Below are 24,612 nucleotides of genomic sequence, written 5' to 3'. Positions count from 1 at the left end.
CTAATTGCAAAGAAACACCGTCATTTGGCCAGTGAGAAACTTGGCAGGCACCCTCTTCAACAAGTGAACAAAGTTACCACCACCAGTGATGGGGCACACTGACACCTTGGGCCTCCTGATGCACCGCACCAGGAAGGGCACAGCGTCACGTCTGGGGTGGTCCTGCCAAAAATGCAGTCATCCAGTCAACAGGAATCATCAGACAAAACCAAATGGAGGGTTGTTTGTAAAATAATTGACTTGTACTCTGCAAAAACATCAAGGTCATGAAAGACAAAGACAGCGAGAAGGTTCCAGATTACAGAAGACTAAAGAGGCATGGCAAAAAAATGCAATGTAGGATCCTGAACTGGATCCTGGACCTCATTTTTTTTCACTTTTGCTACAAAGGACAATATTGAAAGAACTGGAACGATTTGAATAAGGTCTATAGATTAGATGATGGTATTGTAACAATTTTAATTTCCTGACTTTTATAATTGAATTTGTTTTCAGAAAATACACAAGGTTCCTTTGGGGTAAAGGAACATTACGTCTGTAACTTCAGTGCAAATAGCTCAGAAAAACATATGTATGCTGATAGAATGATAAAGCAAGTATGATCAACTACTAAGACTGAAGGAAACCGGTTGACAGATACACAGAAATTCTTTGTACTATTCTTGCAAATTTTCTGTAAGTCTAAAATTATTTCAAAAATAAAAAGGAAAAAAAAATCCCTCACACACGTGCCATTTTAGAAGGAAAAAAATTATACTTTAAATAGAATTTTTTCCTTTGGGGATTAAGCATTGCATACGTTTTTTTTTTTTTCTTTTTTCCATCGTGCTTTAATGGAAACATTGTGAGCATTACGGGAAAAAAACAAAAATATATTGAATTCACTTTTTTCATGACACATGAGTAATTCATCTTCCATTGCAATTTGGTATTTCATCAAGTTTGTCCTTTTCATGTTTCCACAGAGAAGCTACTTAGAGGCATTTTAGTATCACACACCTGCCCACAGGAACACAGCCGGTCGAACACCTCAAAGAGATGTGCTTGAGCCCAAGAAGCCAAAAGTGGCTTCCAGAATAAAGCATGGGCACCGTGCACAGTCAGAGGCACCTTCCCAAGAGACAGGGCCACCAAGTGCCCACTCCCAGGGGCCCATATAGCAAAGGGCTGGAGGAATCTGGCAAAGCACACGAGTGCCCACAGTCACGCTGCCCACAGGGTGTCAGCCTCAGGAGCTCAGAGAATAACAGCGGGTAAAACTTCAGGCTGATGAGGGTGAGGAGGGACTGGCTGGGAGCCTGGTAGAACATGAACCCTCACGGGAACAAAGGCAAACTCGGGGGGACGTGACATCCATCCATCCACAACTATCCACCTACCCAACAAAGAGTCCCTGAGTCCCTAGAAAGTGCCAGAAATTATTCTGGATGCTGTGGGAGGAGTGCAGGTGACCACCACAGAGACCTTCCTTTAAAAGGTCCCAGATATTGGCCATCTCTACTTCCCGTATTCTGCCCAGCCCTGTCCTCCACCCCAGCGTACCAGAAACCTCTTTGGCTTGAGTGAGAGTCATGTCGATCTTGATCCAGAGTGGGTAGAATGCGGATCCCTCACCTGATTTGTTCCAAGTCTCCTCCGTCCTCTTGAAGTTTCAGGCATTGGCCAAAGCCACCAGCTCCTCTGCAGTGAGAGATCTACATCTTCCATCTCTACAAGCAAAGCCAACTGCCTGAAACATGGGAGCCAAGAGAATCTTGTGTTCAGGTGAGTGCAGAAACCCCTGCCCAGTCTCTCAGCCCCTCGCTGCTGGCCCTGGACCACAGCTCCACACATCTGGAAGTACCTGTAGCCCAGGTGGGTTCCCTGGTTTGTAAGGCTTAGAGTATTTTCCAAACCAAAGGTTTCCTTTGTGCAAACCTCAGGTTATATATCAAGTCCAGGCTGGGGTGGTCTAGGTAATTGAGTATAAGCCATTTTTTAAAAATCACTAATTTCCCAATTTTCTTAACTGTTCTGAAATGTTCTGCTTTATTGAAAGGAAAGCATGTATTTAAGTTGTATTTTTAGTTAGTTTGAAGACTACAGAGATAATATTAAAATTCATTAAAGAAAACCTTATACAGTATGTCTATGTGTAGTTGTGTATATATGTATAAACTATTTCAGTGTGTGTGTGTAACCACTACAACAATCAGGATACAGGAAGGTTCCATCACCTCCAAAAACTCCCTCCTGCTGCTGCCTGTTTATAGTCACCCCTTCCTCAAGCTTAACCCCTGGCAGCCACTGAGCTGTTGTCAGTTGTTGCACTTGTGTCTTTTCCAGAAATGGCATAGGAACAGAATCAGATAGTGTGTGACCTTTAGAGACTGGCCTTTTCCACTCAGCAAAATGCCCTTGAGATTCCTGGGTGTATCAGCAGTTCATTCCTTTTTATTCCTGAGTAATATTCCATAATAAGGAAGTGTCACCATGTGTTCATCCATTCATCCACGGAAGAACACACATTTCCGGTTTTTGGTTATAACAAATAAATGCTGTGACATGTACAGCTTTCTGTGTGAAGGTAAGTTTTCATTTCTTTAGAGTAAATACCCAGGAGTGGGAGTGTTGGGTCATATGGTGTTTGTTTAACTTCACAAGAAAATGACAAGCTTTCCCAGAATGGCTGTACTGTTTTCCATGCCCACCAGCAATGAATGCGGGTCCTGTTGCTCTGCCTCCTCACCAGCACCTGGCAGCCTCAGGGTTTGAGATTTCAGCATCTAAGAGGTGCATCTGGTATCGCATCATGGTTTTAGTCTGTATTCACCTGATGGCTGATGATATTAAACATCTTTTTGTGTGCTTATTTCCCACTTGTAGATCATATCTAGTGAAGCGTCTGTTCAAATCTTCTGTTCTTTTTAAAGTTAGATTGTTTGATTTATTACTTTTGAGTTTAGAGAGTTTTTTAATATCTTCTGGACATAAACTCTTTGTCAGACATGTGATTTGCAAATATTTTTTTCCCAGTCTGTAGCTTGTCTTTTCATTCTCTTAACAATTTTACAGAGTAAAATTGCAGAGTAAAAGCTTTTAATTTTGATGATGTCAAATTTATGCATCCTTTCTTTTATGGATTGTTTTTCTGATGCCACATCTAAAAACTCGTCACTTAACTTTAGGTTACAGAGATTTTCTACGTTTTCTTCTAAACGTTTTATAGTTATACACTTTACATTTAAATGTAAATGTGATGGTCCACTTCTTTTTCAGAGAAATGTTGCTATATCTTTGTTCAGTAAATTAACTCAACTACAAGAATACATTTGCCTGTCAATATAAACTCTAGAATATGAAACACAACACTGAAACTGGTATATGATGGTTTTAAAACAGTAGGTTAAAAATGGATTAGTGAATGAATGGTGCAGAGACAACACCTTTCTTATTCCTTGCACCAAAATGCATTCAAATAGACAAAACATACATAACAGGTAAAAAAATTATATAGTGAATGCTCACATATCCATCATTTAGATTCTACTATTAGCATCTTTACTGTACTGACTTTATCATATATTTAGCAATTTGTTCATCCTTCCACCCATCCATCACTTCGTCTTATTTTTTTTTTTTAAGCATTGCAAAGTAAACTCCTTCTGAACACTTCAGCATGTCTGTCATCAACTGAGGTTCAATATTTGTTTGCACTTTTTTCCTGTAGTAAAATTTACAAAAATTTATTTTTAATAGAAGACTGGGGTTTCTGGTTCTAATTTAGATAAGTTGGATATACATGACCTCAAGATACAGGACAGTCAATATGGTAGAATAGAAAGGATGTGGAGTTAAAATTTGGTCTATCCCTTCCTAGCTGTGTAACCTTGGGCAGGTAACCGATGTCCTGGGGTTTGGCTATCTTGGGGCCTCACTTAGGGGCTTCAAGATTGCTGATGCTTGGGCCTCTGATGCTCTGGGCATTAGGGATTTTATAAGTATATGTGATTATAAGTTTTACATGTGATTCTAATATGCAGCCAAGGTGGAAAAATACTGGCTGGAACCTCAAATTCCTGATCTATAAGACAAGGATGCCAATATCTTCCTGACTGAGCTGGAAAAAGCACTAGCTATGGAAGCATACAGGACACGAGTCACTCTTCCTGTCACATACTCCCTGATGGTCGAATAGCTGCCTCTTGCCGTTTCTACCCCATATAGAAATTCTCCTCATGGGTCCAATCACAGTTAAGGGTAAGGAGCAGGGATAACTCCATTTGCAGAAATTGCAGCACCTCTTAAATAATAATAATTTATTTAGTTTATATTTCTGATACCAACAGGTGCCCATTTCACTTTCAACAGGTTGGCTCTTGCAGGACATGCACACCTCTGTCTCCAGATATGGCTGAGACAGTTTCCATAAGTAGCTTTTGTGATGAGCTAGTAGACATTAATTCTGCCCTGCCCCTCCACCCCCCAATAGTTTCTCGGGTCTTTAGAATAAGTTATGGACTTATACTATCTCAGAGAACTCCAATTTATCAAGTAGTGGACTTGGTAACCCCTGAAGGAGAAGTGTGAGGTCCAGGATCACCCTCTGTTCAACTGAACAAGTTGAGGCTGCAAGAGATCTTCTGAAAGAGGACTGCAAGAAAACGGTACCTGCTGTCTCCTTTCAGCCCAGCCTGGAGACTAGCCCTTACTGATACACCAAATGCTGTGACTACCTTTACCTTCTGATAGCATGTTTCGAGTGTTTATGGAAATACAGGAATCCCTTATTTAGCATGTTTTGAAAATCTCTGCTGCTTCCAGATCCACGGAGATGACCAGGACAACACGTGCCTCTCTTTTGTTGGGCAGCTGGCTCTTTCAAAACTCTCCTCAAAGTCCATATCATCTTTATCTTAGGTTTTGATCTCGTAAATGCTGAAGTCTTGCCAGCCAGGGGTGATTCTAGGTGATTTGAAAAGGGAATCAAAATTGGTAGATCAGTGATTGGCCTGGAAAGAGACAGCCCCTCGAGGGCCCCCAGCCCTAGGAGTTTGATAGTCTCACACCTCTCTCCCGGCCCAGGCCAACAACTGACAGATGGGGCTGTTACAAGGGACAATTCCAGCTGGAACAATATGACCCACTCTGCTCACAAAGGAAAGAGAGCTGTGTAAGTCCCTTTTATGAACACATTTATTTCCTCCAGGTCACTGCCTGAAGCAAAGACAAAGCTCGGGCCTCCACCAGGCATGGGGTGCAAGGTTCTGCCTACTTCTTCCATAAACCTGGACCAGTTGCTGCATTTTTAGCAGCACACATATATGGTGTAGAGAATCCCAATCCCATTACATGCAACACCTCAACCCTGAGGCTACGTGTGAAGCAGTGTGAGGGGCCCCATGCCCACTGTGGGATGAGCTGCAGTGGGAGGCTGGAGAGATGCAGTGAGGGAGGCAGATCTGCCCAGACGGGCACAAGGCCCAGGCAGAGCTGACAGGCCATGAAGAGGAGAAGTGTTTCAAGGGTGAGAGCTGCCATGGGAAGTGTCCAGAAAGGAGAAGCAGGGAGCTCCAGTCTGCTTCACACAGGTCAGATCACTTCTGGATCGTCCATTTCTCAGCTCATTTCAAGAGGGATCCAGAGTGACGAGGATGACGGGGAGAGTAGAATACTGTCCTACCAGGAATAGTGGAGACATTGGGAGTGTTCTGTCCAGGGCCTGGCACCCTTGGGTGGGTAAGGTGGAGGGGTGTGAGAGTTGTCTTAAGGTGTGGAGGGCCATCCTTAGAAGGCAGGCACATACCCGGCCTCCCTTTAGGGCAGGCCCTATCTCTAGAGAGGGAAACCGTTTCCAGTAAAGGTCAGTCTTACATCTTCTCTGTCCCTGAAGTGGATTAGAAGAAGCCATCTGGACCAGACAGGGAAGGTCCCTGTCCTTGCTGCTCAGAGTGTGGTCCAGGCGCAGCAGCATCGGCATCTGCTGGGAGCTGTTAGAAATGCAGACTCCCAGGTCCTGCCCTGGACTGCCCGGACCTGCACTTTAACAGATCCTTTAACCTTAGGAAGTGATTCACGCCCATGCTGAAGTTGGCCAACGCTTAGGAGAGGTGTCTGGACGAAGAGTCACTAGGGATGGCTCCTTCACTGGGAGGTTCTCTCTGCCACAGCATGTCAGGACACTCCTCAGCTTTCTGCCTGAGCTACTTACCTTTTTGTCAAACCTGCACTTCAGCAAACAAAAAGCAACGACGATGACCAACTACTTGCCACTCCGTTTGTTCTCTGCTCCTAGTTCAGACGCCTTCCTTCCTCCAGGTTCCTCAGGCCCCATGAGCTTCTCCTTCATCTTGTTCCAAGATGAACAGTCTTCTCCTGGTGACAGTGGCCTTCTGGGGCTTGTCCACACTGTAACAGCTCTCTGACTTCACTCCCGCCATGCAGTGCGGGTCCTCAGAGGGGCTGGCACGGCGGTCACTAGGCACTTTGCTCCTACTCAGCCCATCTGGCATGGTACCAGTCGGCTAGAGAACAGCCAGCCCAGTGTGTGCTGCGACACACTGGTTCAGAAAGTCAAAATCAATGGTGTTTTAAAGCCAAAAGCCTCAGGGTCAAATTAACCCTGGAATCACTGAGTTAAAGTCCAACATGTGAGTTGTGGCTGGCTTTAAACTGTAGGACTTGCGGGGGTGTAACTTTCTAGGGAGCATCACGAGTTTCCAAGAGGTGGGACAGGCAAGCAGTGTTGCCAGACATTTTCTCTTTTCAGAGAGTGAGTGTTTCACAGAACATACTTCAGGGAGCCTGGGCAAGGGTTGGTGATTGCATCCACATCTACTCAGACCAGGCCCAGTAATTCATACAAGAGGATGTTCAAGAATGGCTGGTCTTGGGGCTGGCCCTATGGCTTAGTGTTTAAGTGCGCGCGCTCCACTGCTGGCGGCCCGGGGTTCGGATCCTGGGCGTGCACCGATGTACCACTTGTCCGGCCATGCTGAGGCCGCATCCCACATATAGCAACTAGAAGGATGTGCAACTGTGACATACAACTATCTACTGGGGCTTTGGGGGAAAAAAAGGAGGAGGATTGACAATAGATCTTAGCTCAGAGCTGGTCTTCCTCAGCAAAAAAAAGAGGAGGATTAGCATGGATGTTAGCTCAGGGCTGATCTTCCTCACCAAAAAAAAAAAAAAAAAAAAGAATGGCTGGTCTTGGTTAAGATGGTGGCATAAATGAACACTTTAGACTGGTGGTTCTTTAATTAGAATCACCTGCAGACCTTTAAGAAAAATATTGATGCCAGAGATTTTGATTTATTTGGTTTGGGGTGTGACCTCTGCATCACTGTGTCTAAAGAGAGAGCCGGGAGGACACGGACGCCAGCTGAGGGCAGTGGATCTGGACCAAGCGCGGCCCAGGGAGAGAGTGGGTACTGACTGGCCCACCCACTGCCTTTCCACTGCTCCAGATTTTCTTCTGCTTCTTCCTATTCTATAGCCCACAGAGTAAGATCCGTCTGGCTAAAATGACCATGGGATTTCTTTTTTAATGAAATACCAATGCTGTGTTGTTCGTAATATTCTTTATGTCATGCTTTTTTCTATTCCTTACTTGGAGTCTTTGTTTTTACGGTTTGTGAAAAAACACAGTCTGCTCCTGTGTTTCAACATGGTGCTGAATGTTGCTTGGGAGAATTTAACATGTGCCATTAACCGGTAATCCCCAAGACAGGAAGATACTCGGGTGCTACTGCAGAGGCCCTGGGGAGCTGACAATGTGCCAGGTCGGAGTTCCATTTCTGTTTCTTGCATTTGACTGACACAGGTGACTTTTTATTCATTTATTTATTTGGTGATGAAGACTAGCCTGGAGCTAACATCTGTTGCCTATCCTCCTCTTTTTGCTGAGGAAGATTGGCCCTGGGTTAACATCCATGCCCATCTTCCTCCACTTTATATGTGGGATGCCTGCCACAGCATGGCTTGATGAGATGAGCTGTGCGTATGTCCATGCCCGGGATCTGAACCTGCGAGCCCTCGGCCACAGAAGAGGAGCGCACGAACTTAACCACTACTCCACCGGGCTGGCCCCCGACACAGGTGACTTTTTAAAGCACTTTATTAAACAAAGTCAAGGTCACATAAGATTCTTACTGAGAAGACTCTCAAGGAGCTTGGGTGCTCACATAGTTTGGCTTCATTTCTATTAAATCTATGAAATTGGCCTCAGAGTTCTCCTCCCTCTGATAGACTTATTTATTCATTAATAAATTAATGAATACAAATATTAATTATGTACCTACTTGTGGAGCTCTGGGCTAAGCACTGGAGAGAGATGCAGGAGTTTATGCCTTTGCTCCTCACCCTGCAGGCTATAAACCACTCACCTACAGCCCCTATGGGAGAAGTGGTCCTCAGGCCATCAGTGGGTGATGCACACTCCAGGTCCCACAGGACCAGGTTGGGGCTCCGCTCTGTGGCATTTTGCCTGAAACCCTCTCCTTCCTCGACTCCCCTTCCTTATCTTGCTTCCTCCGCTGGCTGACTGGTCTTTCCTGGGAGCATTTTCTTAGGAAATCACTTGCTCATGAATCCTCACATTGCTGTCTCCTTCTGGGAAACTCAACCTAAGAGGAATGTGTCAAATGAAACAGAAAATAAATAAGTAAACAAACCAAACACACAAACAATGATATTGAACTGCAACATGGATGCTGAGAAGAAGCCAGCCAAGTGAAGGACAAGGGAAAGAACATTCCAGGTATAAGGGATGGCTGCAAAGGCCTACATGGTGGCTGAGAGGCTACTGAGACTGCAGAGTGGTGGGGAGGGAACCAGAGGCAGGGACACAGCGGGAGGGGCACTGCCCATGGCACTCCCTGATGGCCAGGCACAGGGAGTCTGCATTTTATTTACTCTGGTAAACTGCTACCAGCGATATTTTAAAAGAGATACAAGCAAAAGTACTAGAAGAGGAGACTCAGTAACTGAAGAATCTATCCAAAGGCTTGATTTTTCCTCAGTTTTCTGGAAGAAACATTAGAGTAAAATCCCATATGATCTACCATATTGGAACACATCCAGATTTCACCCAGCTTGGGCCAGTAGAGCACTGGTTAGTTTGCTGGAAAGATGGCTGTCTTCTGGGCTTTGACCTCAAGTTACCAATGGCCCACCCACCTTGTCCTGTCCCCTCCACCATCAAGCCTCCCAGAAACACCACTGTTATCTCTGCTAAATCATTCCTGAATCTACATTCCACAGTCTAGACCTCTATGGGTAATGTCTTACGTGAGGTTATGAGATTCCAAGCAATGTATTCTGTTTCTAAATATACTTCTTTTAACTCTGAGGAATGTTCCCCGACTCCACATATTCTATTTGTTTTGCGATTACACAGACTTCCACCATATCCCCTGGTAGTTCTCACCTTTCCAAACATGAGATCTCTAATTATCTGTCCTCGATTATATGGCACCACCGTAGGTTCGCTTACTTTCTACTTACAGATACGTTTGAGGTACAATGTGAAAACTTACTGAAGCCTCAGATGAACTGTACATACAGAGGGGACACTTTTCAATTAACACACTGTACACAGCAGGTACCCCTTGTTTTATAGATTTATTTTTTTAAACCGGGCAGAGGCTATTTTTCCCAACACAGTCTAGCATTTCTGTGGTGACAGGTTCATGGTACACAATGCAATTTTCATTATCTAGGAGGAAAACATCTTTTCTTCCAGCATCTTCAGCAGCTCCAACTTCCAGGACAACCAAGGTAGCACTACTCTGCTTCTTTCCACTTGTGAGTGAGAACACAACCCTCACCAAGGACGACCCTGGCAAGAATTACTTGGCACACTTTCCACAGAGAAAGGCCTCTTTCTCAGCTCCTTCTATTCCTCCAAACGAAGAGAAGCGCAGGCTGCGTGCGTCACTGCACCAGGTTCCACTGAAGCCGGATGTGTCTGTTCTTCATCCACAAGGACAGAGCCTCCCTCAACCTCGTAATGGTTTGAGCACAGCTCCTTGAATGAACAAAACGCCTCTTGTTATGGAAAACCTAGCTTAAAACTCCCAGCACACTGAGTCAGCAGACCGGCACCATCTCTCACATACCACAGGTTCTTTCTACCACGAGAGTTCATCATGCACCCCAGATTATCTATGTTTCAGTTGTATGAGTTTTTTCTTCTGTTTTTAAGAAACACTGTGAAATGGTTTGCTAGAGAAAAAAATGAAAACTACTGGTTAAAACAAGAGTTGGGCTCATCCTGGATTTTAATGATGTGTTCTGTCACTGTTTGCTAGCAGCATGATTCACGGATCGCTGAACCGTCCTGTGATACGACGACCTTGCTTCTCAGGACCCCTTTAAAACAGCACATTCTCATCACCGATACTTTCAATTCAAACGATGTGCTTCTTCTAACAAACTTTAAGTTTAATGCTCATCATTACTTTCTTTTTCTTATAATATTATGATATGCTAAGTAGGAGATGGTGTTTTTATCAACACTGGTCAAGGTTAAATGGTATTCCCAAGGTCTCAAGGCTAATCGTGAGGAAGTCTTTCACACACATCCTCTAGAGGTACGGAAGTGCTGAAGTTAGTGGCAAGCCTGTGAGGAGACATGTTTTCATAAACCATTGAGCAAATCCACAGTACAGGGAACTCCAAAGGATCCTTTCTGTACTGGATTTTGTTCACATGAGTATTACTTGAAATAAGTGGACCTTAGCTAAGTTTGGGGAAACATTATTTAAAATCAAAATTTTACTGGTATGTGTTCAAAACCAAGTATGGAAGAGATCTATCAAAGTTACGGGCCTTCTCTTCATTGCTATTCAAACTACATTTACTGATCTTAGAAAGCCTTGAGCTCACAGCTACATGTAAACATGTAAAAGCTGATTTCATTACAACAATTATAGTCTTACAGTGACAAAAGATTCTAGTACTCTGGCAATGATTCCCTTTATTGGGGCAGCCACAGAAAGAACAGGTGTCTCCTCACCTACAATTCTGACTAGTGGCTCAGAAGCCACAATCAAGAGATCTGATCAGTACAAGTTTGAAAAATTAAAAAGGCTTTTATTTCTTTAGTGTACAATTTTGGTTTGATGCTCCCATCATTTTACTTATCAAAAACGGTTTCACAAGAATATGAAGAATGATCCACTTGTGTTATGATGACAGATGGATTTATTATCTTGGAGACCCTCTCCTCATCTAATGGCTATAATTACACCCTCCAATGCCTTTTGTTGACATATATAAGAATATGTTAGATAAGAATACAAAGATATTGATTTTTATTTTTTATTTATTTATTTTTGTGGGGAAGATCAGCCCTGAGCTAACATCCATGCTAATCCTCCTCTTTTTGCTGAGGAAGACCGGCTCTGAGCTAACATCTATTGCCAATCCTCCTCCTTTATTTTCCCCAAAGCCCCAGTAGATAGTTGTATGTCATAGTTGCACATCCTTCTAGTTGCTGTATGTGGGACGCGGCCTCAGCATGGCCGGAGAAGTGGTGCGTCGGTGCGTGCCCGGGATCCGAACCCGGGCCGCCAGTAGTGGAGCACGCGCACTTAACCGCTAAGCCACGGGGCCGGCCCGATTTTTATTTTTTAAGAAACACGCCTTGAGTTCCACATTTAAATGAGTGTTATTCTTAATACAGAAAATTAAAATGATAAATGGCATACTACTATTCCAGTCATGTATATTTCACAAAATATTTTTTTCTTTGGAAATTGTAAGTATTTAGAATGCCTTCAATGGTGGCAAATATTTATTTTGTGAAAGTAAATTTAATTTCTTGATGAGCCAAAGTTATTCACACAGTGCCACTTCACAGAATGAGGTGGTTACTGCAGTTTGGGCAACGCCAAGTGGTAGTTACTATAAGGAGATAAACCGGATTCCCTTGTGTGACTGATCCACACACAGATCCAAAAGAAACTGGAACATCTAAATACATTTCTTTATTTACAGACTATCCCAAGGGAGGAAAATGAGTAATTTAATTTTATAACGATATAAGCAAATATATGTCATATTATTTAAAGATAATTAATTTGATTAAAATTCTTAACCTAACCACAAGCCATCTGTGGGCATTTGAACACATTCTTTGTCTGTATCTAGTGCGTGCTGGAAAATGCACGTCTAATACTTCAGATAAAATCCTGGCAAGACTTCTGGTATGGCAGAGTCAGGAAGCAGGCAAATCCTGTCTCCAAGAAACCACTGGACAAAACTGTTGAAACAGCCTTTTCAAGGCTCTCAACATTGACCAAAGGCCAGCAACGTATTGAGAGATGTTTACTTACCAACCACTGCTGAATTTTGAGTGAGGATAGTGGGAGTCTATGGTGTTTTTGCCCTGGGTTGCTCTAAGCCCACCATGAGCTTGGTCCATAAACTATATCTACTAGGATGTGGCTAGCCAGGGAAACCAGTAGCTTCATTGCTGAAAGGGGCTGAATTGATTCTTAACAGAAGGTGGAAAATCCATTCCCAGCTACAAATGGGAACAGCTTGCAGCCCTCCCAACCTACAGCTATAGTTCTGGTTGGGTCAAGCGGCAGACTGGAAGATAACCCAGGAATTTAACAGGGAGCTCTTAGAAATGAGAAAACAACAGAGGGGCACGGTAAGCTGTCCTCACATCCCTGGCTGGCATGATGGCTATGCAGATGCATATTTAACACAAAAAAGGCAGTAAGAAGAAAAAGAGAAATAACAACAACAAAACCAAGAAACAGGTAGAAAACAAAAATCAAAATGACAGAAATAAATCCAACCATATAAAAAATTACACTTAGGGGCCCACCCGGTGGCGCAAGCGGCTAAGCGCGCGCGCTCCGCTGCGGCCGCCCGGGGTTCGCCGGTTCAGATCCCAGGCGCGCACAGACGCACCACTTGGCAAGCCATGCTGTGGCGGCTTCCCATATAAAGTGGAGGAAGATGGGCACGGATGTTAGCCCAGGGCCAGTCTTCCTCAGCAAAAAAAGAGGAGGATTGGCAGATGTTAGCACAGGGCTGATATTCCTCACACACACACAAAAATTACATTTAATGCAAATAGGCTAAGTGTTCCAAACAAAAGATAGAGATTGTAAGACAAATGTTTGAAACAAGATCCAACTATCTGCTTTTTATGAGACACACTTGAAATTCCACGAGAAAAAGAAATTCTAAGCAAAAAGGTGGAAAAAAGATATATCATGCAAACAGTAATAATAAGAAAGCTAGAGTGGCTATATTAATGTCACACAAAATAGACCTGAAGACAAGAAATATTATCAGTCATGAAGAGGGACATTATATAATAATAAAATGGTCAATACATCTGCAAGATATAATAATTATAAATGTACATGCACCTACCAATGGAGCCCCAAAATACATGAAGCAAAAACTGACAGACAGATGGAACAACTAGGCAAATAAACAGCAAGGATAGAGGACGTGAACAGCACCATGAACCAACCTGACCTGACACACAGTTATAAACTGCATCAAACACGAGCAAAACACACATCTTTCACAAGCGTACATGGCACATCTCCCAGAACACATTATACGTTAGGCCACATATCAAGTCTCAATAAATTTAAAAGAGAAATTATACAAACTACGTTCTTCGGCCACATGAAATTAAATTAGGAGCAAATGATAGGAAAAATGTGAGAAATCCCTGAATATTTGGAAATGAAATACTTTTATAAATAACCCATTAGTAACATAAGAAATAACAATAGATATTATAATATTTTGAACTAAACAAAAATGAAAGAAAAACATACTAAAATTCATAGGATGCAGTTAAAACAGTGTTTGAGAGAGAGTTTTAGCTTTAAACACATCTATTATGAAAGGACAAATATCTCAAATCGATAACTAAGTTCCAATCTAAAGGAACTAGATAAGGAAGAGCAAATTTAACCCAAAGGAAACAGAGGGAAGGGTGTCATAAATATCTGAGTGAAAATCAATGAATTGGAAAACCAAAAAGCAGAGAAAAATCAGGGGAACCAGAAGTCAGCTATTTGAAAAGATCAACAAAATGTATAAACCTGCGGCTAGACTGACCAAGGAAGAAATAGAAAACCTCAAATTACCAAAATTAGATATGAAAGAGGAGACATTACCAACGGTATAGAAAGTCAGAAGATTTAAATGGAATATTATGAACTACTTTATGCCAACAAATTAGATAATTTAGATAAAATGGACAAATTCCTAGAATGACACAAATTACTAAAACTGAGTCAAGAAGAAGGGAAAATCTGATGATTTTCTTTAAAACAATAGACTTAAAACAATAAAGAAATCAGACTGGAATCAGTAACAAATATCTTCCACAAAGAAGAGCTTAGGCCCAGGTGGCTTCTCTGACGACTTCTAACAAATATTTACAAAGAAATAATACCAATACTATGCAGAATATTTCAGAAAACAGAGCAAGGAATACTTCCCAACTCATTCTATGAGGCCAATATGACCCTGATACCAAAGCCAGAAAAGCTATCGCAAGAAAAGAAAACTACAAATCAACATCCCTTATGGAAATAGACATAAAAAATTTTAACAAATTATTAGCAAATCAAATCCAGCAATATTTAAAGAGGAGTATACACCATGATCAAGGGGGATTTATTCCCAAATGTGAGAAGAGTTTAATATCTGAAAATCAGTTAATATAATAAATCATATTAATAGAATTAAAAGACCCCACACATGATAATCTAAATAGACATAGAAAATGCATTTGACAAAATTAAACACCCATTTTTTATTTAAAAAAAAAACTTCAACAAAGTCGTGAGACAAGGGCACTTCCTGTACCTGATTTAGGGCGCCTCACCGTGAAGTCCGAACGCTCCCCCGAGGTCAGGAGCAAGGCAAGAAGTTCACTCTCACCACATCTCTTCAACAGCATGCTTGAGGTTCTAGCCAGTGCAACGAGCCAACAAACCAAACCAAACACCTCCCCACAAAACCAGCCCTCCAGTCACTCAAGGTATACTCAAATAATTTTTAAAATACTGCCTATTATTTTCTGAATTAGTTCTGTTTCCTCTGGGTCAACTGTTCTATTTTTGTTGTTGCTGGATCTCATTCCTGCTTTTGGGTTTTCTTCAGATGTTTGCTGAGTCCCCCCTTTGCTCATATTTATGAATGAGGCACATGTAAGTGCTGCGCTGCAGCTGTGAACTCCCGTCTCTCCCAGCAGGGCCCAAGTTTTCAACAAGAGGGCAGACTCGACGAAGGGCGTGGACAGCCCTAGCTGAGGGTTCACAGAAGTGAGGAGGCGGCCTGGGACTCCCCCACTCTGTCTCCTCATGCTTTATCTGTGGACCCTGAACCAGCAGCCCACTGTAACACACACTTTCTTTTTCTAACCTAGGAAGAATGCATCGCCATTAGGAGACAAGAGTCTGAGGTCAGCTTGTTTCAGAGCCCAGAGCTGGCACCAAAGCCAACGGTGTGACCGTGGACATCTCCCAGCTCCGGTCTCCTCCTGCGCAGGGTGAGGCAGCATTCACACCTGTCGCTCAGTTTGCTCCCAGGATTAGATGGCAGAATGTGCGTGAGGGACCTGGCACAGAGATATGCTCCATAAACACACATCTTCCTTCCCCTCCTTCCTTTGCTGAAGAAAAGGCTCAACCCTCCTGGGCACTGTTTCTAAGTGAGGACATTCCGCATGCTCTAGGGTTCTCAAGGTTCTGCACTGTCACAAATGAATGGCTACTAACTGGTATTCCAATATCTGATAAGCTCTCTAACAGAAGGAGGCTCCCAGGAGTCTCCAGCCATGAACTTCACCCACTACATTTCATAGCTTTAGACTCAGATTTTATATTTCATAGAACTGCTTTATTACTCATGCCTGAAATCTGTCTGAGTTTATTTGTCGGAAAAGGAGAAGTGTTTCCTGCTGCAGGTGTTCCTGTAAGCTGCAGTTGTAGCTGTGGCCTGGGAACTGGAGGATGCAGTGGTCAAAAACCAGGGAGGAGGCACTGGGCTGCGGGGCACCAGGCCCAATTATCACACTCCCAGAGTGTCCCAAGTGCACCCCGGAGGGAGGCCTGTTTGATCCCCCTGAGTAGAGCGACACCCAATGATGAGCAGTCACCTATGCCTTCCCGCAGACCCCTCAGAGGCCCCCTGAGTTCTCCCAGTCTGATACAGAGTCACAGCCGGCGCTTCACCACGACCAGCGGCTCATTCTCTTAGGGTAGAGCAGGGAAGATCATATTTTCTGAGGACTTCCATAAAGATTCTTGAAATGAGCTACAGAACCCATTCACATTAATACCACAACCTCAAAGGCAAACTGAAAACTTCAGACGCTCTTGCAAAAATGTGTGTCAGGTGAGAAACCTCTCTGGACCAGGGTCGCCTCTATTCTAAGTGCCAGGGAGGAACCTCTCCAGGCAGAGTGATAAGGGGACAGAGAAGAGGCAGGCTGCCCAGTGAACAGGAACTCCAGCGAGGGCCCCTGCTCTTAACCAGGGCAATGGCTTTCTGAAAACTGTGATCTTCAGGAAACAGTACTGATTTGCTATAGACCAAGCAAAGCTATAGAATTCCCCAGGAAGTTAAAATCACTTTTTTTCTTCTGTCTGAAGTAGAACTGTCCTCTGGGAGGAGCTGCAGATCAATGTGGACTGTGTTTTTTGTTTCAGTCACAATATAACCATGACTGTTGTCACTCTGTTCAATTAGATGATCTTAAAAAAAAATTATGCCAAATAGTCCAACCTTTTGCTCTGTGGTAGACTGGTGCAGGATTGACACCCAATTTATTGGCATTTTCCTATACTGTCATCCTAAACAGTCCCTCCCATGCTGACTTTGGGTTTGGCCATGTGAATCACTTTGGCCAATAAGGCAATAACATGTGTTCTATAAGCAAAGACTTGAAAAGCCCTTACACACTGGGACTCACCCTCTTTGGCTGCTCTTGAAATCCCTACCATGACTGCCATGGGATGAAGTAGCCTGCTGGAGGATGAGAGACATGTGGTGCAGTCACCACTGCCACCCCAGTCAATGGCCAGCTGATATTCTCAATTATGGCTGCCGAGGTGAATGGCAGCTAACCACAGACCCACGAAGGAACCCAGGTGAGACCAGCAGAGCAACAGCCATCCAGCTGAGACCCACTCAAATTGCTGACCCTGAGAATCACAAGCTGTTTGAAGCCACTAAGTTTTGGGGTAATTTGTTACACAGCAAATGCTAACTGATATATGCCCCTTTATTATTTCATGGAATGGAAAAACAACAAATCTTAGAATAGTTACTGCATCTGTGATGATGCTTCTAATCAGTCATTAGTTTTTCTTCATTTGCAGAAAAACAGAATAAAGAGTGTCATAGATACACCATAAGAATGTTGCTGAGAAAATATCTTTGTTTTTACAGAATTCCTAAAGGACCAAATCAATCTCTTTGGGTGATTCCCTGAAATCCTCTGTGGGTGTACTAAACAGCACTGAAGGAGTGACAGCAGCCACAACTGTGTCTTCATTTCTTCACCCCAGAGCCTGTGGGAGGAGCCCTTTCTTGGTCTGGGTTTGGTCCTTGGATGTCAAGCAGAAAGTCTCACCAAATGCCTAAGAAGTAGCCCAACTTTCAAACAACTTGTTCCAGTGATGTCACTGGTGTACCCTTTCTGGCTAAGGTAAAAACGCCAACCTGCTCCATCTTACTATTAGTCAGACGTCACTATAAAGATATTAATACACAGTAGGTACTAGTATTATGATTAAAGATTCCAGTTGCTATATCATTAAAAGAACTGTTTCTTTTAATGATGGGCTACCACTACTGTTGCCAGGACAGAGAAATATAACTGGGTGACAGCTCACTCCTCCAGAGGCCTGCACTACCTGTCAAAGCCTTGGACAGGCCAGGTGGAAAAGCCTGTTGCCCCAGGCACACACCTCCTAGCATTTAATTTAAAAGATTGCCTCTGAGTGGGTTTTGGAACTTTGCAGTGGTTGAGGTCATTGTGTGAAAATTGTTGCAATAAAATGAATTCAGTAATTGATTGTCAAAAACGTGGATAAAAAAATTGCATTTAAATATTGCTTGTACTTATTTGCAAGCTCAATCAGAAGCCCATGCAAGTCTTAAAGAGGAATAAAATTCTTTTGAGTTTAGTTCATTATGAAGCCACAGAAAGTTAACCAAGGACTATCAGCTGTTCATCTCCACTGACCTTGGCATAGTGTAGTTCTTCAAGGATATGGATATAACAAGAGGGAGGGGAGGAATGAAGCCCAATGAGTGACAAAGGAATGAGGGAGACATTCAGGAATTTCTCTTACATTTTCAATATAGTAACTATCTCAAACATTTTATGGCTGGTAGATATTACATATTGGAGCCGATTTTCCAAAAATTCATAACAAAGCTGAAAAGCCTCTGCTGGCCAACTTGGCCACTTAGGGGCTTGGGAGCATCTCTGCACAGGAGAGGCCTGACTCCTTCCCATCATCTTCAAACAATGGCAAATTTCACTTTTTAAGTATTTCTTCACTTCTAATACTATTCTGATTCTCTCTCTCACCATCTCTTACAATAGGCCCCCAACAGGATCTGTGCCCCCAGTTTGGTCCTAGCCCCACGCCTGCTCCCCTCTCACCTCCATCTCCCCTACACCCTGGTCCCACTCTGCAGCCAGAGCAGCTTCCGAAAATACAGATCTGACCACAGCCTCCTGCCTGAAATCCCTCAGTGGTTCTCCACGCACACGGTAGCCGTCAAGGTATCCAGCAGGGTGGCTGCATGGTGTGGCCCAGCAGCACCCCTGGAGCTGAGGAGGGCTGAAGCTGTAGATGGGCCTGGGCTCTCCAGTCTCAGGCGCCTCCCCTCTCTAGGGCCCCTTCTTGACTCTGTTACTAGTCTTTCCTGCCTTGTAGGCCTCTGGGTTTGTGACTTCGCCTAAAATCCAGCCTCCCTTAGATGACTGGTATGGTCCTCAGTGATGGGAGCCTGCCTTCCTCTTGGTCTTGTCTCCTCAGTCTCACCATAATCCATAGGTCTCTGCAATTCTAACCAGTTACCGTTCCCTGCAGATCTAGGTTGGATGCCTCTGTGCTTTACCTGCTCACGATGCCCCCTTGGACTAGAGTTGTCCCACCACCTCCCCATGAGCCTTCTTACCCAACAGTCAAGATGCCACGCAGGGGACACCTCCTTTGCAATAACTCCCGACCCCCACATTGAGCTCGAAGCCCCATCCCCTGCTCTGGATGTTCTCAGAGCAGACTGGGTATTCTATCATCATAACTCCTATGCTATGCTGAAACGGCAATTTTGTGTATCTGTTTCCTAAACTTCAAGCAGGTCAGCAGCACTTTTACTTTTGCTTTCAGCAAAACCAGACCTTGGAAAACAGTGGACACTTGACAGAGGCTTTTGAATGGAAGCTAAAGCACTCTCTCAACTTTCTCAAAACGCTCGCACGGCCAGAGCTCATACCCTTCTCTTGCCTTTAACAGGTGTCATCAGAGGGTGCCAAGTTCTCTTTGGCTGACCTCTCCCACTCCAACAACTTCTCTCGACTCCCAGTCAGTTGGTTTTCATGGGCTCCATTCATAGGGATTGCTACAACATCACACTTTATTTTTCCATTTCTGAATTTCCCTTCTGACTAAAACCATGTCTTTCCAGCAGCTTCTGGTCTTCACTGTACCTCCAGTCCTGATGCTTCCGGCCTCCTTGGCCCATCAATTCTTTATGATTTCACTGGCTTTCCACTCAGTCTGGGGCCCATGGGGTTGGATCTGGTTCTATTCCAAACATCCTCCCTCTCGCTTTCTTCTGCCTCCCCCATCTTGTGGGCAGGAAGCCCAGAGTTTGCTCTGCCGAGAGCCTCCCCTGCTGAATACTAGCTACCAGTCACTACAGAAAGTCATGGAGCCGCGGGCCTGATCAAATCTTCACACAGACCCCCACTGCAGCTTGGCAGTTTCTTCAATACTCTTTTCTAGAATGGTCACTTCCTCCAAGTCACTGCTCTGAGTGTCTCCAGTCTCCTCATGCCCCAAACCTCCCCTGGCTCCACTGACCCTCAGCCAACATCGGCCCCTCATTTCCTTCTTCTTCAACCCAGAGCACTTCAGTTTGTTAACCTTCTCTCCACTCTTCTCTTCTCTTTCAGACAAGCAGTATGCTGACTTTTTGTGAAAGGCCAGAACTTCTGCACACATGCTTGGACACACATCTTTTCCCTCCCCAGGATGGCTCCCTGGCCCTGATCCTACGTCCTCTGTCCTGAACATTTCCCCTCCACCTACAAAATGTTCTCACCTACCTTAGTCGAAAATAAACTTCCTCTCCCTTTGACCACACATTTCCTCCTGAAGGTCCTTCCTCTCCAACCTGACTGAAAATCTGGACCTTCTCTCCCTGCCACTCACATCCTGGAGGAACACCCTCTACCCTCATGGCAGTGAATTACTTCCTTAAGCTTGGGCACTGGCCTCCTAGTTGACCAACGTGCATCTTTGCTCAGACCCATGCAGCATCGCTCCCCTCCCCCGGGCACTGCACTGAAGAAGGGATGAGCTGTACAACCTGCTGTGCCGTGTTACAGTGCGTCCAATGTGCATGTTTCTCAGCATGTAATCCAAATGTCCTTGCCTGCCCTCCAGTCTACTGAAGAAGTGACCTCTGCAATAATTCAAGTCATCTTCCCTTTAGGGGATCAATTACTATTTTTTCTGGCAGGTTTTCACTATCCAATGATCCCTTGGTAGAAACTTTGGAATGCCAAATTAAGGAAACCATATGTGGCAGGAAAAACACTTCCCAAAGTGTCCCCACACAAGCATTTCCAGCCTCTTGTGTCCTAGGACCAAGTGCCCTTCTCTCATCTTGCTCACTTGCCAATGACCCCTCTCTCCTGTGGGTGGGATGTTAGTAGGAATCCCCAACTGACCTGCCAGTGCTGGCCACCCTTAAATCCATCTGTAGCCCCATCCTTGTGTCTTCTCTGACCAGAATCCCCCAGTGGGTCTTGGTCATCTAGTCTTTCTCCACTCCCTCCATCTTCCACAAACATTTAAGAGTCAAGGGGCACCAAGAATGCTTCAGTTTCTTTGTATGTTCACAAACAAGTTTCATTCCCTAACTTTTGCCAGGTGCTCTTGGGTCCCCACCAGATCCTCCCACCCCATTCCCAAAGGCCTATGACAAATACATCCTCTGACCTCCAGCTCCTGGAATTCCTCTTCCTCCTCCACGTCATAGGAGAGGGTATGGATTTTGATGTCGTCGCCAGAGAGGTCAATGAACTTCCCATCAGGGTACTCCAGGCTCTCCTTGGTGGGTGACCGTTCATCAATGAAAGTGGTCTCACAGCAGTCGGCAGCCATGCCATCCCCCCAGGAGCGCAGCATGCCCTCGGAGTAGAGGATGATGTTGGGACGGTAGTGGGACTCTACCGACTGCTGCAGAGTGTTGGGATCTAGCAGCTGCTGGATTGGCTCATTCCTGCTGCCGTCCAGGGTGGCCGATGCTGTGCTGCCCACCATCCGGCAGCTCTGGTACTGGGGCGCTGGGTAAACAGACACCAGGCCATCTCTGCTCTCGGCCATGAAGTTCCTGGTGTTAATTAAGCCATTCCTCTTGCTGGCATCGTTGATTTTACTGTGCACCAGCATGCTCTTCTGTTCAATTAAGCCATCCATGGTGCTCTCCCTACCCAGCGGGCTTCAGGCTAGCGGGCAAGACTCCAGAGTCACACTTGCCTCATGGGACCCATTTTTCCTGGAGGAGGAGGAAACAGATATGAGACAAGGAAATCACACCTGAAAAAGAGCTAATCACCCAGCCCCTTGTTTCAGAGTGCACTAGTCAGCCAATATGCACTGTAGCTGGGCGAGTCAGACAATGTTCCAGTCCTGCCTATTCCCCCAGTTTATAAAAGGCCCTATCAGGGCAGCCAGCCAGAGTAAGCCAGAAACTGATTACTCGCATCTCTATAAAGTCTCTGCTTCCTAATGAGGAAGACTCTGCAGGAACTGGCACCACTGCAGCTCTAGAGAAACCTACGATTGCCAGCAGACATACAGAAACCTACAGGTAAACCCAATCACATTAGCATCGGACCAGCCCATAGGGAAAATAAGGCTGTAAACCTGCAATAGGGAAGATCCAGGGCTACTCACTCGAGCAGAAAACACACAGCCCAGGAAGAAAGGGTGTAAAATAACGTCCCACACAGATTTAGAAGATAAATGACAGGAAGACCTACACCATTAGTTCTGTATATGGACAAAATTCCCCAAATGAGATAACACTCACATATACATTCTAGCACATTCTAATGTACCTATTGGAATTATCTCAACACTCACGCATGCCTACTGGCTTTCCAGCACGGTCCCAAGAATTGGACTAGAAACTTCCCTGCTTTAATTGTGCTCCACTTAGAGAAACATCTACATATTTGGGACACAGTTAAGAAGTCCTCTAAATTGTTTCTCCTTGGATTGCATTCCTTTCTAGGGTTTCAAATGTTAAAAAAAAGAAAAGAAGATAAATAAGCTTAAGATTTTTGGAGACAAGGAATCAATTTCCTCAGGCTTTTCCTCTTTGCAAGTTAAAACTATTATGTAGGGAAACATTTTGTCTTGGGGACTTCAGGTATTCTGGCTTTCTATGGGATTTAAGAATTTTCTTATATTATAACTGCTTTATTTGGTGGTAGTTACAAGAATCTAAAATTGCAGACTTACCAGAGAAGGAGAGAGAGAGAAGATGCCCTTGTGACTAATTGGAAAATAACAGTTTAACAAAGTTGACAAATGACTAGTGGAACTAGAGTATGTATATGCACTGAGAGATGGCAGGTATTATCAATGTGACACTGTGTCAAATTTAAGAGAGGTCAAAAAACACACTACCACTTCTTCATGCTTACGTGGCCTGAAGAAGTATTCAGCTCTGGAGGCACATTCACAATCTGAGAACTAAAACCATTAAACTATTTGAACAAGATCTTTCGAGCACCAGCAACATGCAAGGCACAGCACGTGTTTGAGCATCATCTCTGTGCTCTATCATCTTCCAGGCTAACGCAACATGCTTATTGAGGTATTTCTGGTCCAAATACTCAACCTCTCTAATCGTCCTCCTTCGACAGAGAAGGCGCCGGGTTGATTGCACAACTGGGCCCCTCTTATGGTTTGTGATCTGCTGGATGTACTACCAAGACTAGAATAATCTTGAAGCTCAGTTTAGTTTCTCAGACTTAGCTCTTCTACCCAGATCCATTGTAGGCATCTTACAAAAGACATTTGGTTGCATTTGTTCAAATTCCACCTCCCCAATGGAGTTGCCTGCTCTTGCCCAGCCAGAGAAACCTCTTCCTTTTCTGGTGTATTCTCAGAAGATGTGCTATGATTTCTCCTATAGCTCCTGTTGCATCCTTCTCTGCCAACGTGACAGCTACTAATGCCAGCATTCTCCCCCAGCCCTGTCCCTGCCCCTGCCCAGGAGCTCCCTGAGACCAAAGAGCCAGTGTTACCTTTCCCCTTTCTAGCACCTGGTATGCAGTAGGTATTCAATGAACGTGTGTTGAAATAAACAGTCTCAAGTGTTATGTGATTAGAATTATCCCTACTGAGTGATCTCCTTGAGCTGCACAAGCCCCAGATGTGAATCTGACATTACGGCATCTTGAAGAGAGCAGCTTAGGTCTCTTAGGCGCCCTCTAGAGTTTGCCACCCAAAGTCCTGGCTGAGAGCGGCAGCATCAGCACCACCCAGGACTGGGTTAGAAGTGCAGCCTCTTGAGTGCCGCCTGGAACTCCTGATGCAGAAGCTGCACTTTCACGTGATCACAGAGATCGCTCTGCACATTAAGGTCAAGGGACACTGTATCTACTGTGTACATGGCAAGTCTGGCCTGTTGTGCAAGTTGGCTCGATTTTACAATTGACTATTTACTATCTTTTTAAAAGTATTCAAGTAAATATATCAAACAATTTGCATTCTTAGAATATTTTTCTTCTCGACGTGAAATTTTCTAACTTTGAGTGTCATAGATTATGATTACGTTAGAATAAAAGGGGCTGAAATTAGTGGAATTTTATTTTTGTTACTGTATTGTCCTTCACTATCTCTTAGCACAGACTGCCTTGTCATATATATTGTCTTTAACTTCATAATTCCTATTAGCTCATTTCCTCTTTGGTTCCTGCTACCCACTCCTACTGACAACAGCCTTTCCCCAAGCCTGAGTTTAGCAGCTCAGAGACAACACGGAGAGAGAACGCCTCCAGTGCCGCTACCTGCTCAGTAACCCCAGTCTCCTCACCAGTGCTGTCTGGAGTTTTACCCGGTGACTGTGCTGTTCTTCCTAGGCTCTTCATAACAGACACATAATTATATAATATAACCAGTTATATTATATAACAAAGAATACTTTGCTTATTCTGTACTTTTTTTCTCAGTCCATGACGTTGAGAACCAGTGGCTGCAAAAAGGAAACCTTCTCACTTGATCCTTTATTTCTGCTTGAACAGCCTCTACTATGTCTAGGATGCTACCTTCTGTTGACGAACTCTTTCTGGGTTGCATCAATAGCTGA

At 44.1% G+C, this 24,612-nt stretch overlaps 1 protein-coding gene across 1 annotated transcript in view; it reads right to left on the bottom strand.

Moving 5' to 3' along the window:
- Nucleotides 1-21,707, bottom strand: part of SYNDIG1 (synapse differentiation inducing 1) — a 130,072-nt gene extending 108,365 nt beyond the window's left edge. The window contains exon 1 of the mRNA XM_087444926.1: nt 21,218-21,707. Coding sequence (XP_087301052.1) covers nt 21,218-21,707 — 490 coding nt within the window. The remainder of the gene's footprint in view (nt 1-21,217) is intronic.
- Between the last annotated feature and the right edge of the window lie 2,905 nt (nt 21,708-24,612).

The sequence above is a fragment of the Ceratotherium simum genome, chromosome 21 (assembly GCF_057802395.1).
Source record: "Ceratotherium simum simum isolate JZ-2026a chromosome 21, ASM5780239v1, whole genome shotgun sequence".
NCBI lineage: Eukaryota > Metazoa > Chordata > Mammalia > Perissodactyla > Rhinocerotidae > Ceratotherium > Ceratotherium simum.
This window is presented reverse-complemented; position numbering and strand designations above follow the sequence as displayed.